The following is a 15842-nucleotide window of genomic DNA, read 5'->3' on the forward strand; positions in this document are numbered from 1 at the left end:
CTTTCTGATTTCAAGGTCCACGTGCGAAACCATTATGCTACACATTAAAAAATGATTTCTATTCTATCCTTATTTTTTAAACTTTAATATGATTGAGCTATCAGTCACCCATAGGCATTTTCTCTTTCAACTCTGGGAAGTATGTAGATTAGAAATACTCTTCTAAAAAAGTTTCAAATGTCTCTACAGGGAAGAAAGTCCTAAAACTGTTCTAGCTTGAACAGAAAATATTTCCATCTGTCACATTTGTGGATACCACATGGGGTTTTTATATAATGCTTTTGTTTGGTCCTGAAAGCATAGATTAATTTTTACTTCCCTGTGGCAGATAGCCGTACCGTCTGGCAACTTGTTAAACCTTGAGATAAGAATAAAAATTCAAGCAAAAAAGTAAGGCGATATCAAGTATATTTAAAATAATAGGCAGACTTCAGCTGAGAAGATGAAGAAAACCCATGGAGCAAGGACCCTTGTGAAACAGTGAGAAATAATGATGACTTTGAATCTGTGTGGCAAACTTCTACTGATGCCCCAGGTGTCCATGACCTGCTGCTGCTTCTTGGAAGCCTCCCTGATTCCTCCAGATAGTATGGAAGAGCATTCTGTTGTAACTTCATCAGAGCTGTTCATTCATTCGATTTTAAATGTATACTCTGTGTTCCCACTGGACTGCATACTCTTTGAAATCAGGGACTGAGTGTTATTATCTTTGTGTCCCTAGTACCTAGCATATTTCAGTTGTATTTAAGCTTTCATCAAGGCAGTTCACAGTCAACAGATAAACTTGCTGAGCACTAATTACATTCTAAGCACTGTGTGAGGCCTTGGCAGATAGCATGAAAAATAATAGAAAAAAGGCGTCTAACCAAGAATGAACATTGGACTTGGAGTCAGAAAACTTGAATTTCAGTCTTGTTTTCTGCTTCTTCATTGTTGGATCTTAGACAACATTCTTGGTTCTTAGTTGGCTAGAAGGAATGTCCGGATTCAGAGTCTTCTAAAGCTTTTAACTCTCCAAATCTAGTTACTTCCTCAGATATAAGGATATGAATACATCTAGAATCACATCTGGTGGATAGTAGGCTCATGTGTGGTCAAAAAGTAGGTCAGTATGGTTAACAGAAGACCTAAGTGTACAGGAATAAACTTCCTTCCATGAGGGTGTAAATATTAAAAACCGGATTTAGGGCTATGAAAAGCAAATCTAGGATGTGCTTAAACTTGTTAAAAAAAAAAAAAGAGTAAAGGACAACAGAAATAAGGTTTTTAGAATTACAATCAGAGCAAGAATAGGAGAGGATAAACCTGATGTTTAGATGAGATGGTGTAGTGTTGATAATGTAACACACAGGCAGAAATCTTCTTTGTCAAGGAGAAAGAGTTTTTGGCTGAGATGTGTAGAATAAAAATGGTCTGGAGGGGATATGAGCTCAAGGTGATGAGTAGATGGTAATGGAGTCCCTGAAACAATGCAAGAGTCTGCATCTCTAGCAAGAAAGGTAGCCAATAAGATTGAATTCCTACTGATGATTTCTGAGCTCTCCAATGAATGGGTATGATCACAGAGGCCTGGAGATGGCCCAATAGCATCCTGGTTTGCAAAGTGAAGAAGCAAGCATGTTGTGTGAAGTGGAAGCTGCTGATCCTAATAGCTAGCAGTTTTGCTAGCAAAATTGTAACTGATTTATGAACACTGAGGATGAAAAATAGGATAATTGATATATAGCTAAAAGTTCAGTTCAGTTCAGTCACTCAGTCGTGTCCGACTCTTTGAGACCCCATGAATCACAGCACGCCAGGCCTCCCTGTCCATCACCAACTCCTGGAGTCTATCCAAACCCATGTCCATCAAGTCAGTGATCCCATCCAGCCATCTCATCCTCTGTTGTCCCCTTTTCCTCCTGCCCCCAATCCTTCCCAGCATTAGAGTCTTTTCCAATGAGTCAACTCTTCACATGAGGTGGCCAAAGTATTGGAGTTTCAGCTTGAGCACCAGTCCTTCCAATGAACACCTAAGACTGATCTCCTTTAGGATGGACTGGTTGGATCTCCTTGCAGTCCAAGGGACTCTCAACAGTCTTCTCCAGCACCACAGTTCAAAAGCATCAGTTCTTTGGTGCTCAGCTTTCTTCACCATCCAATTCTAACGTCAATACATGACTACTGGAAAAACCATAGCATTGACTAGATGGACCTTTGTTGGCAAAGTAATGTCTCTGCTTTTTAATATGCTATCTAGGTTGGTCATAACTTTCCTTCCAAGGAGTAAGCGTCTTTTAATTTCATGGCTGCAATCACCATCTGCAGTGATTTTGGAGCCCCCCAAAATAAAGTCCGACACTGTTTCCACTGTTTCCCCATCTATTTCCCATGAAGTGATGGGACCAGATGTCATGATTTTAGTTTTCTGAATGTTGAGCTTTAAGCCAACTTTTTCACTCTCCTCCTTGGCTTTTTTTTTTTTTTAATAGACATTTATTTATTTTAATTGTCCTCCTTCACTTTCATCAAGAGGCTTTTTAGTTTCTCTTTACTTTCTGCCATAAGGATGGTATCATCTGCATCTCTGAGGTTATTGATATTTCTCCTGGAAATCTTGATTCCAGCTTGTGCTTCTTCCAGCCCAGCATTTCTCATGATGTACTCTGCATATAAGTTAAATAAGCAGGGTGACAATATACAGCCTTGATGTACTCCTTTTCCTATTTGGAACCAGTCTGTTCCATGTCTAGTTCTAACTGTTGTTTCCTGACCTGCATACAGGTTTCTCAAGAGACAGGTCAGATGGTCTGGTATTCCCATCTCTTTCAGAATTTTCCACAGTTTATTGTGATCCACACAGTCAAAGCCTTTGGCATAGTCAATAAAGCAGAAATAGATGTTTTTCTGGAACTCTCTTGCTTTTTCCATGATCTAGCGGATACTGACAATTTGATCTCTGGTTCCTCTGCCTTTTCTAAAACCAGCTTGAACATCTGGAAGTTCACAGTTCACGTATTGCTGAAGCCTGGCTTGGAGAATTTTGAGCATTACTTTACTAGAACGTGAGATGAGTGCAATTGTGCGGTAGTTCGAGCATTCTTTGGCATTGCCTTTCTAAAAGCTACAAGTTAACCCAAACTAATTTTGTTGTTGTTGTTTTGGGTAACTTACAGAAGAATATCTGTCAGCTTGTCATTTCACAAAATCATATCTCTTGGGAGAATATGGAAGCACCGAGTGTAACTGACTTTCTTGCTAGACTTATTTATAACTAGTTGAATGACCGCCTAAAAAAATAGCTGCTAATCATCATATTCTTCAGGCCAGGATGCATATTTTGAGGCCCACATCTACTATAGTACCAGATACCAAGTTTTACTAGTTACTTGAATGAATATCTATATAAATTAAAAATGCCCACCTAGGAGGAGGTCTCAAGTGGAAATTCACAGGGTGTAATTCAAGTTTCAGAAGTTTGGGTGAAGCCTTGGATCATGAGAGATAGATTAAAAAACAAACTCTGTGCCCAGGTTAACAAAGTGAAATTCAGTATAGAAAACTTCTTCACTTGAATCTTTAAGAAAAGTCCCAGCCCTACTCTATCCAGGATGGTAGAGAAAGGAGGAGAGTTGGGGTGGTGATTGGTTTGTTCTGAGTCTGCCCCTTCATATCCTGAAAGCGATCTAGAAAGATGTGAGAGGTCAATGCTCACCCAAGGACACACCTTCACTCTCATCTATTCCCAATAAAAATGGAAATGGAAGTCAGTTGTTTCATAGTCACCATTCTAAAGGGGGCTTCGTAGGTGGCATAGTGGTAAAGAATCCTGCCAATGCAGGAGATGCAGTTCCATCCCTGGGTTGGGAAGACCCCCTGGAGAAGGCTATTGTAACCCATTCCAGTATTCTTGCCTGGAAAATTCCATGGACAGAGGAACCTGGTGGGCTGTCCATGGGATTGCAAAGAGAAGGACACAACTGAGCAACTGAGCCTGCAATCACTGTTCTAAAGGTACAAAGCATTCTTTAGGGTCTGGTGTTCTGATAGAAACAGGAATCAAAATAAGAAAAATGGGCAGGTAAAGAAGACCTCAAGTGAAAGCAAATGTGGAGGCCCATGTCATCTCAAATTCTGTAACAGCACAGGCTTTGTAGCCACCTCTGAGCTGTGCGACCTTAGGCAACTTACCTAGACTCCCTGAGCCTTAGTTTTCTCATCTGCAAAATAGAGATCATAAAGATTGTGTCCACTTCCAGAACTGCTGTGATAATAAGTATATTCTTATACCAAAACACTTAGAATGGTGCCTGACTGTGACCAGTGTGTTAGCTATTATTACTATTATTATTATTAAAACCTAGAAGGATGCTATGATTTGTTATGGTAAGAAGGCTGTAGTTTACAGGATCCTGATTCTCCCATCCCTTCACCTCCAGCCAAAAATGTGGTAAAATGTAGAATGGAGGAGATGTGGCTTTGCAGAATAAATAAACAAGTAGACTTAGGCTATTTTGTGTATACTGAATACTCTGGGTCAAGTTGACAGTGCAGTTTGATGCTGCTGAGGCTTGTGTATTCACTGCTTCTAGATTTTATAGTTTCACTAGGTTTCTATGGTTTTTCTGGTAGTCATGTATGGATGTGAGAGTTGGACTATAAGGAAAGCTGAGCGCTGAAGAACTGATGCTTTTCAACTGTGGTGTTGGAGAAGACTCTTGAGAGTCCCTTGGACTGCAAGGAGATCAAACCAGTCCATCCTAAAGGAAATCAGTCCTGGGTGTTCATTGTTAGGACTGATGCTGAAGCTGAAACTCCAATACTTTGGCCACCTGATGCGAAGAGTTGACTCATTTGAAAAGACCCTGATGCTGGGAAAGATGGAAGGCAGGAGGAGTAGGGGATGACAGAGGATGAGAAGGCTGGATGGCATCATGAACTCAATGGACATGAGTCTGAGTAAACTCCAGGAGCTGGTGATGGACAGGGCGGCCTGGCATGTTGCAGTCCATGGGGTTGCAGAGTCTGACATGACTGAGCAACTGAACTGAACTGAACTGTGATTTTCCAATATCAACCCCTCATGTACAAGTTGAGATTAATTTTCCTAAGATGACAACAAATGTATTTTGCATCTTCCTCTAACTCCACTGAGCATGAGTCTAGCATTCAAGCATTTGGGAATGACTATTGCTACCTTTCAAGACCTGGCCCTCCGTCTGTCTCTAGGCCAGCCTGGTTCCCTCCCTTGGTGCTGTGTGCTAAGGCCAGCCAGAGCTCTGTTCCCTAGTCTTTCTTTCTTTCTTGACCTTATCTGAAATGCCATTCACTTGCTTTCTTTCACTCTGATGAATGTTAGAATGCTCTCATCTGTATGAAGCCTGCTGTAAAAGTCCTGCCTGATGGAAATTTTTATTCTAGGGGTTATCACATTCTGTTCTATGTAGATATACCAGCCCCTTCATTAGCTTTCAAGCTCTTTGAAGCAGTGACTGAGTGTGCGCATTTTTGCTTTTCCTTTAGGGTCAGTTTGGTGCTCTGAGTCCTGAAAGAAGCTCATTTAGTGTTGAATTGTTTTGAATGGAATCAAGGGAGGACATTGACATCCAACCTGAACTTGCTAATCCTTGGGCGTCTTGGTGCCTCTGGCTGGCTGGTCAGGGTGGTCTGGCTGAAGAAACTGTGTGAGCTTTTATTTTCCCCTCATTCTGGACTTAATTTCTGTACTCCTCCAGGTGTCTTTCCTTCTCTCAGTCACACTGTTATTCAGCCTGTGCTTTTTCTTCCTGTCCTGCTAACCAGCATTGGTTCTTCCTAAAAGAACCCAGTCCCCCGCTGCTCTTTTCCAGCTCTCTCTCCTCATCTGTATTTCTCAAAATATTTTTTTTTCTCTTCCATCCCCCTTTCCTCTATCAACTTTAGGAATAGAAAATGGCATCATAAGGAGAAAATGTTTTAACAAGTTGGGGAGGACTCGGAATGTATATGGAGTGGGAATTCACCGTGGTTGCTTTTAAACCAGATGCAAGCCTTTTGCCCTTGTTTTCATTCTATTCAGAAAGATTTCAGACGAAATCCTTATCCTCCTAAATGGAAATAACTGAGTTAGATGGCTGTTATCTAATCTAAGCATTTTTTTTTTCAAACACTCAAACTGGTATTGGGTTCAATAAAACATAGATGGACACAGCTTTGTTTTACCCAAGGTTTAGTGGGTGCCCTTAACTGTAGTGTGCATACTTTGATAAACTTCATAGGCTAGAGCTGTGGGTTAGATCATGGTTTGTTCTTCCAACATTCAACTATTTTAATCCAAGCTATAATTCCAATGAAGGATGGATTTATTCACCAGCTTGTTCAGCTAACTAAAACTGTAGGTACCATCCACCACCATGTTATTTAAACACAATTCAGAAATCATAAATAGAAATCCAAAAGGAGAGCTTGATTTCACAAGACAGAATTTGATACCACGAAGAAACTCTTGTAGAAATTTGCCAGAGACCTTGCGGGTCTTAAAATATTCTCTGCTTTCTACTAGCCAGATTTGGCAGCTTGAGAACTATTCATTACAAATAATGACAAATATTTTACCAACTCACAAAATGTTGCTTTTTGTTTTGGCATTACATTTGTTCAAATTTTAAACTAGGAAAGTTAGTACAAAAATCCTGTGGTCATACAGAAATCTCAGGAGAAGTATTATTCCCATACTGAGCATTTTAGCAAATATTTTTTGACACTAACTATGTGTAAGGTATTATATCAAATATTTCTGGTAACAAAAATGAGAGTTAAACTTAATGTTTGACCACAAGTAGTGGAAGAACTAAGACACTGTAATATGGTGAGTGCCATAGAAAATTTGCTAAAATGCTCTGAGGCACGAACTCATGTGGGATTTGCTTAACCAGAGAAGGCTTTATAAAGAAATGGAATATTAGCTTTATAGATTAGCCAGAGGATAATATGTGAAATATGTGAAAGAGATAAAAGAGGATCTAGACAGATGAAACACTATTAATGAAGTCTCAGAAACATTGTATGGAGTACAGGCAGTATGATTCGGTTTTAGTTTTATGTAACTGAAAGAGAGTAGTTGGAGATGAAGCTAAATTCCATGGGTCTGAAAACCCAGAGTAAAACGTTGGTGAGTAGTGAGAATATTTTACCTATTCTTCCACTCTGTAAACAACTTCAGAACCATATTTTTAGATAATTAATCTAAGCTTGATTGCGGAGGAAGAGAAATGGAGTTTGGAAGACCAGTTGGGAAGTTATTATAATAGTCTAGTAAGTGTTAATAAGAATAGCACTAAGCTGGGAAGAATAGGATTGGAATGAAGGAGTAGAATTCAGAGACATTCTATAGTGAAAATTTTTAGGATTTAGAACCTGATTAGAGGATAAGAGGCAGAAGAAAAGGAGGACTTAAAGGTAGCTATGAAGAGTCAAGCACAAGAACTGAGGCCATTGAAAAAGTCGGACAAGTCAAGTGGTGGGTAGAAGGTGAGTCCAGCCTGTGTGGAGGGGATGGAGGGGAGCTCAACTTTGCTGGAGAAGCATGATTGTGCGTAAATATGTTCCCCAATGGGGAGCTGGAAGTGTGAAACTAAAACTCAGGCTACAGTTCAAAATACAGACTTGGGACGCATTAGCATTAAGGAAATAGTGGAAGGTGTAGGAGGGAATACGAATGCCAAGGGAGAGCATAAACAGAAGATGGCCACGGACAGGACACTTGGGGGAAGCTTGTCTACTTTTAGGTGAGGAAAAATAAGCTCAAATCGAAATAGTCAGTGAGGTCAGGAAACAGCCATGAAGCCACAGTATCATAAAAAAAGCTGGACAAGAGCAAGTTTCAGGAAAGGAGGGCTCGGGTAATATCATGGAAACAGAAAAGTCAGGAAGATGAGAATTGAGCAGGAGAAATTAAATTTGATAGTTGAGAGTTCATGGGTGGCTTTTGCAAGAGTAATGTTAGAACTGTGAGTTGATGGAATGTATTCTATTTGTAAACCTAAGGTTTGTTTGGGGCCTATTAGGTGTTTTGGGTGTTTTCATTTCTTTAAAACAATAATGAAGGATGGTGTGTGTGTGTGTTTAAGAGAGAGAGAAAAAAAGAGAATATGTGTATCTTGTGGCCAGGAAACCGTTTTATAATTTTAAGCAATAAAATATAATTTTAACTGATAAAGTTACTTAAGGAAAATGTACCTTGAGCTCACATTTCCCTAATAATAGAAACACTAATTCAGCCAAAAAAGGAAATCTCTAGAATTTTATATTAGCCGATAAACAAAACTTCTACCCAAATTATGTTGATTAAAAAGACATTCTTCTGCCCCATTGCATTACATGAAACAGCAACAACAAAAATATAGAAACACTTGCTGAAATGATGAGCGTACCTCAGAACACAGATTTATCATCGTTTTCTCTTCTTTCCAGAATAAAAGACCGAGCTATGATAGCAACTGGTGGAGTGATAACTGGCCTGGCTGCCTTGAAAAGGCAAGACTCTGCCCGATCACAGCATCATGTCAACCTTAGCCCGTCGCCTGCTGCCCAGGAGAAGAAACCAGTCAGGCGTCGACCTCGGGCCGATGTTGTGGTTGTTCGAGGCAAAATCCGGCTTTATTCCCCATCTGGTTTTTTCCTCATTTTAGGAGTCCTTATCTCCATTGTAGGAATCGCAATGGCAGTCCTTGGATATTGGCCTCAAAAAGAACATTTTATCGATGCTGAGACGACATTGTCAACAAACGAAACTCAGGTCATCCGGAACCAAGGCGGTGTAGTGGTTCGCTTCTTTGAGCAACATTTGCATTCTGATAAAATGAAAATGCTTGGCCCTTTCACAATGGGGATTGGCATTTTCATTTTCATTTGTGCTAATGCCATTCTTCACGAGAACCGTGACAAAGAAACCAAAATCATACACATGAGGGACATCTACTCCACAGTCATCGACATCCACACTCTGAGAATCAAGGAGCAAAAACACATGAATGGCATCTACACTGGTTTAATGGGAGAAACGGAAGTAAAGCAGAATGGGAACTCCTGTGCTTCGAGACTGGCAGCAAATACCATTGCTTCTTTTTCAGGTTTCAGGAGCAGTTTTCGGATGGACAGCTCTGTCGAGGAGGATGAGCTTGTGGTGAATGAAAGTAAGAGTTTTGGGCATCTTGTGCCACCTTTGCTCTCTGACAGCTCTGCCTCTGTTTGTGGCCTCTATCCGCCTCCTTCCAAGACAACTGATGATAAAACCAGTGGCCCTAAGAAATGTGAAACCAAGTCAATTGTGTCATCGTCCATCAGCGCTTTTACATTACCTGTGATCAAACTGAATAATTGTGTGATTGATGAGCCCAGTATAGATAACATCACTGAGGATGCTGATAACCTCAAAAGTAGGTCAAGGAATTTGTCAATGGACTCCCTTATGGTCCCTTTGCCCAATCCCAGTCAGCCCTTCCAGCCAGTCAGTCTGATGCTCCCAAGGAATAATTCCATTGGGGAGTCATTGTCAAGTCAGTACAAGTCCTCTGTGGCCCTTGGACCTGGAGCTGGACAGCTCTTGTCTCCTGGGGCTGCTAGAAGACAGTTTGGTTCCAACACATCCTTGCATTTGCTGTCATCACACTCAAAATCCTTAGACTTAGAGCGGGGTCATTCCACATTAACCGTTCAGGCAGAACAACGAAAACATCCAAGCTGGCCTCGGTTGGATCGAAGCAACAGCAAAGGATATGTGAAACTAGAGAACAAAGAGGACCCAATGGAGAGGCTGCTTGTGCCCCAGGCTGCAATCAAGAAAGACTTTACTAATAAGGAGAAGCTTCTTATGATCTCAAGATCTCACAATAATTTGAGTTTTGAACATGATGAGTTTTTGAGTAACAACTTGAAGCGGGGAACTTCTGAAACAAGGTTTTAATGTGGAAAACATATCTTATTTTACAAGGATATATATATTTTAAACCTATTTTCACTGGTGTTTCCTTGTTAAAATTTTGGTTACAAGCCTTTTTAATCAAATGGTTTGTAGTATATTAGACCTGGCTGCTTAACTGTGTAATGGAGATGGTTATATGTTTGGATTACTTACTATTGCAATACTCTGTATACTACGTGGGATTTTATTTTTTTCCAAAAGCATGGTCTCTTTTATTAATATGAATACAAAGTATTTCCATCCAAATTAAAGTTCCTTTTCTTTACTTTAAAGTTTTTTCATTGATGAACATATTCTTTCATCGATGATCATATTCTTTCATCTTGATGATCACACATAGAGCAAAGTGTCCAATTTAGAAAAGCCAGGGTACCAAAGTGTGGACTGGAAGTATAAATTCAATGCAAATCTTAGGTGTCATTTTCTGAAAAATTGCTTTAGGATTGGTTAAATTTTTAAAAGGCAAAATATCTGGCTTCTGTTCAAACTAAATAATTGAATTGGTTAAACTTGTTTAGTTCTGTGTAAGTAACTGATATGAATTGGTAAAGTTGGTTGTGACTAGTACCCTGAGCTCTAGGTAGGTTGTATTTTTTCAACATCAGTTCTATTTTAGTGATATTTTATTAAGAAACCATGTATTCAAGAGCTACAGCTGAGAATGCCAGATATTCTTAGGGGTAAGTATCAAAATGCTCTTAGCTTTAACTTTAGATATTCTGGATTGAAATTTCTTTGCAACTGAGTTCAAAAATGAATGAACCAATTTAGTGTTTAGAAGTGCTATCTTGAAATAATTATATATATATGAAGAAAATGTTGACTAATGAATGAAAATATATGCTAGTAAATGCTAACTAGTCTCAGTACCTTTCCCTAGCCATCTCTCTCCTCATCTAATATCCACTCATTCCTACATCCTTGTTTTCCCCTAATATTTCTTAGTTCCTGTTATTTGGAAGAAAATCAGCTAACCTTGACTTTTCTTTTATCTTTGCATATCACTAAGTTGGTGGTTGAATAAAATTTAGTCCTTGGTACATTGCCTTGAAATTTATCTTGTTCTAGAAAGCCTTATGATAATTCCAAAGACTTTCTTATGGCATAATAAATATTTAGGATTATGGTTCTCAGTTATTGAAGATAATAAATATTAAAATAGATTTTCCACCAGGAAATTTTCATGTTTTCCATTAGGGTAACCTAATTTAAAAAAATTGTTTAATGGAACACTCAGGAAATTTTACAAGTTTTTCTCAGTGTGTAAACATTTCTGAACATCAGTATTGCAGTTGTAGAAGAGGAAAAGGAAAATATCTCTGTATTTGTAATTCCCCACAATTCCACCTTGTATTGGCATCATGAACTTCCCTCGATTGAGGCACAGTGTTACTTGTTAGAACATCGAGCCTGTGTATTGTAATAGTGTGGGCTTAATATTTTATGATAAAGCATTTAATAAACCTCCAGTCTTAATATAAGTGTGTGCTCTTCATACATTTGCTATTATTTTTTGAATGAAATACATTTCTGCTTAAAGTACTGCTTTTCAAACTTTCAGATACATTCTACTGAAGGTGCTTGATACCCTAACATCTGCACTGGGTACTGTGGCTTCTTTATTTTCATTTAAAAATTTTTTTATTTTTGGATTAATGAGCTAGGTCCATCCATCTATTGAATTAAGCTATTTTGATATTTTGTTATTTGGATGTGATGCTTAATTTTATGTGTCAAGTTAGCAGACTAAAGGATGTTCAGACTTCTAAGTGTGTCTATTAAGGTGTCTCGCAAACAGACTACCGTTTCAATTAGTAGAGCAAGTAAATTGCCCTTACCAATGCAGATGGATATAATCTAATCCACTGAAGGCCTGAATAGGACAAAAAGGCAGAGGAAGGATGAATTCCCTCTCTCTACTTGAGCTGGGGCATCATTCTCTCCTGCCCTAAGAAATCAGTGCTCCTGGGAACTCAGACTGGGACTTATACCATTGGCTTAAACCAAAGGCTCCTTGGTTTTTAGGCCTTTGGGTTGGGCTAGAACTACCACCTGCTTTCCTAGGCCTCTAGCTTGCAGGCTGCTGGCAGATAGTGGGACTTCTTGGCTCCAGAGGTAATCTTTCATAATAAATATATGTATATATATCTAAAAATATATATCTGTTAATATCTCCTATTGGTTTGGTTTCTCTGGAGAACCCTGACTAAAACACTGAGGATCATTTTCACTTAAAATTTCTCTGACTTTCAGGAAAATAACCAGATACATAGCATCCAGCAAATGTCAGTGATACTCCTAGATTTGAAAACAATGGCTCACAACACCCCTGATGTGACAAATGACTAAAGCAATATAATTTGCTCAGCTCGCCCCTGAAAGAGCTCTAGCAATTTGAAGAGGATTAAACAGCATGGGTCTTGGAAGACTTAAAAAAAGGAATTGGGAGCTCAAGCAGTGATTTCCGTTCAATCTCCTCTCCATCAAAAAGCCTGAGTTTTTACTTCCAAACAAATCAATTTATTAAACAACAAATAATTTTATTTTAAATTAATCAAAAATGCATATTGCCAAGTAAAGCTTTCGATAAATGTGAAGTAGCTGATGTTGCCATATTGACTTGATGTCATTCCACCCCAAAGCCATGAAACTGGAATTTTAGTTAGACTATATTTTGAACATTTCCCTTAGTCTTTTACAAATACTGCAGATTACTCATTAACTCCATGTCTTCTTCTAGTAAACCCATGTCTTCTTCTAGTAAATCTGGACCATGAACTAGCTGCCTCCAGCTTAAAAAGGTTCTAAGGCCTGTGGCCTATCTGGGTTATATTAGTTTGCTCAGGCTTCCATACAAAATACCACAGATTGAGTGGCTTACAAAATAGAACTTTATTTTCTCACAAGTCTGAGGTCTAAGATCAAGGTGTTTGGCTGGACTCCTTGGCTTACAGAAGTCCACCCTTTCACTGTGCGTCTCTAGTGTGTCTCTGTCTTCTTATGACCATACCAGTCATGTTGGATTCAGGCCCTACCCTCAAGACCTTATTTCACCTTAATTACATTTTAAAAGGCCCTGTCTCCAAATACGGTTACATTCTGATGTACAGGGTGTTAGGACTAAACATATGAATTTGGGGGGTGTGCCCATCAACTGAGGTGTGCCCTTAAGAAGCAGGAAAGCTGAGTGTTCTTAGCCTGGAGTAGATGACAAGAACACAGTATGCTCCCGATGGCGTTGTTACCCCCGCTGTGTACCTTGAATAAGTCACTTACTCTGCATCTTGATAAATACAATTTTAACTAATTCCTTTATTTCAAGACTTCGTTCCTCAAATGGGCAGTGGAGATGAGTAAGAACATAAACTATAAAGTACTTTCTATCTCTAAACGTCCAGGGTTTTTGGTGCCATGGGATAAAGATCCATTGTTATATATTAAATGGTTCAATGCTCAGAGAGAATCCAGGATGGTGCTTGAATGGGTCCATAGTGAACATTCAACATAAATAAACTATTACTGCCTGAAAGTATCACCTAAGAGCTTTTCAACCTTCATGCTGCCCCCACCCTATGCCCCCTGCGGTAGGGTGAATAAAAGGCCTTTAAACATGTCCATGTCCCATATAGCAAAATGGACTTACAACTCTAAATTAAGGATCTTAAAGCAAGGGAAGTTATCCTGGATTATTCAGGTGTGACCAGTGTTATGAAAAGGTCTTTGTAAGGAGGAGGCAGAGGAGAAGCTGAGATGACCAAAGCAGCCAGAGAACAGAAGATGCTAAGATTGGGCTTTAAAGATGGAGAGAGGAGCCACCAGCCAAAAAATGCAAGGAGAAAAACTCTAGAAGCTGCTAAATGCAAGGAAATGGATTCTGCCCTCAGCGCCTCTCTAGGAATCAGCCCTGCTGGTTGGCCTTGACTTTAGCTCAGTGAAAATGACTTTGGACTTCTGGCCTCATGAATTGTAAGAGAGTACATACATGTTCTTTTAACCCACTGATTTTGTGTGGACTAGTTTCACCTTTCACTTTCATACATTGGAGAAGGAAATGGTAACCCACTCCAGTGCTCTTGCCTGGAGAATCCCAGGGACGGGGGAGCCTGGTGGGCTGCCGTCTATGGGGTCGCACAGAGTCGGACACGACTGAAGCAACTTAGCAGCAGCAGCAGCAGTGTATATGTTTCCATGCTACTCTCTCAATTTGCCCCACCCTCTCGGAAATGGCAACCCACTCCAGTATTCTTCCCTGGAGAATCCCAGGGACAGAGGAGCCTGGTGGGCTGCTGTCTATGGGGTTGCACAGAGTGGGACACGACTGAAGTGACTTAGCAGCAGTAGCAGCGGCGGCTAATTACCAGATGTATATGTGTATGTGTAAGTTCTGTCTGATTCTTTGCAACCTTATAGACTAACCTGCCAGTGTCCCCTGTCCATAGGATTTCCCAGGCAAGGATACTGGAGTGCACTGCAATTTCCTTCTTCCAGCAAACTCATAAGCAGGGTCATAAGCAGACTCATACCAGGTGATGGCAGATGGCCCTAAGCGTATGTGGCATATGTGATCAATGTATGATCAATTTTAGGTTTATGTCAACACTGATAAGGTAAGTGTAATCATTTAAACTAAAGTAGTAGAGCTTTTTTGAAGCAGGAATTACTGATTTTGATACATAACAAAAAACACAATAGTTGCTTAGGAGCAACCATCAATTATAAAACCTTTCAGGCTCAAATTAGTGTTTCTATCTACATAATTTTAGAAAAAACAGTGGTCAGATCAGATCAGATCAGTCGCTCAGTCGTGTCCGACTCTTTGCGACCCCATGAATCGCAGCACGCCAGGCCTCCCTGTCCATCACCAACTCCCGGAGTTCACCTAGACTCACGTCCATCGAGTCAGTGATGCCATCCAGCCATCTCATCCTCTGTCGTCCCCTTCTCCTCCTGCCCCGAATCCCTCCCAGCATTAGGGTCTTTTCCAATGAGTCAACTCTTCGCATGAGGTGGCCAAAGTACTGGAGTTTCAGCTTTAGCATCATTCCTTCCAAGGAAATCCCGGGGCTGATCTCCTTTAGAATGGACTGGTTGGTAGTCAGTAGAAATCAGTAAAAAGAAAAACATTTTACTGAAACTTTGTTTCAGAATGGATATTATGCCAGAACTTAACAATTTGCTAGATGAAGATGAGTTTTTAGCTACTTGTTTTAGCAGTACAAATATAATCTTTTTTAATCCTTATGGGAACACACTATGAAAAACTAAAAAAAAGTAGAATAGATTCTTAAAAAGATCCACCAGTTTGCCAAAATTTTTTAGTGTTTTAAATATTAAAACATTGACCTGTCCAGTGGAATATATTCAACTTTTACGGTATTTAGCTTGTTCAAAGGTCTTAATCACTAGTTCTCTAAAAGCCATACATAGATTACTCTATCTCATACTTTCAACGAATTGCCCTGTTCCCCTTCACCCACCTTACATGTAATTCTGTTTAAGACATTGTATCAATTATAAGGCACATAAACTTGATATTAGATCCCCATTTGATGATTTTAATCCTTTGTGATCTGAATTCAAACTGAAATAATTCAATTGGTTTCTCTGTATATGCTCTTTCTCCCAGGATGATGGCACAGGCGTAAAGGCCCACTTATTTGAAGTGCCTGTTTAAAAATAGTTGATGTCATCTTGATATAATAATTTAAAAATCAAAGAATGAAATATTGCCATTTACGGCAACATGGATGAATCTGGAGAATATCGTACTAAATGAAGGAAGTCAAACAGAGAAAGACAAATGTTATATGGTATCAATTATTTGTGAAATCTATTAAATGAATTTATTTACAAAAGAGAAACAGACTCACAGACATAGAAAGCAAACTTATGGTTACCAAAG

General features: G+C 39.4%; 1 protein-coding gene across 4 annotated transcripts in view; it reads left to right on the forward strand.

The window, feature by feature from the left end:
• Positions 1-11421, forward strand: part of TMEM200A (transmembrane protein 200A) — an 86603-nt gene extending 75182 nt beyond the window's left edge. For all 4 annotated transcript variants that reach the window (XM_061427955.1, XM_061427954.1, XM_061427952.1 and 1 more), the window contains one exon: positions 8431-11421. In XM_061427955.1, coding sequence (XP_061283939.1) covers positions 8447-9922 — 1476 coding nt within the window. In that variant the 5' untranslated portion in view covers positions 8431-8446 and the 3' untranslated portion in view covers positions 9923-11421. The remainder of the gene's footprint in view (positions 1-8430) is intronic.
• The last annotated feature ends 4421 nt before the right edge of the window (positions 11422-15842 follow it).

The sequence above is a fragment of the Bos javanicus genome, chromosome 9 (genome assembly GCF_032452875.1).
Source record: "Bos javanicus breed banteng chromosome 9, ARS-OSU_banteng_1.0, whole genome shotgun sequence".
Taxonomy (NCBI): Eukaryota; Metazoa; Chordata; class Mammalia; order Artiodactyla; family Bovidae; genus Bos; species Bos javanicus.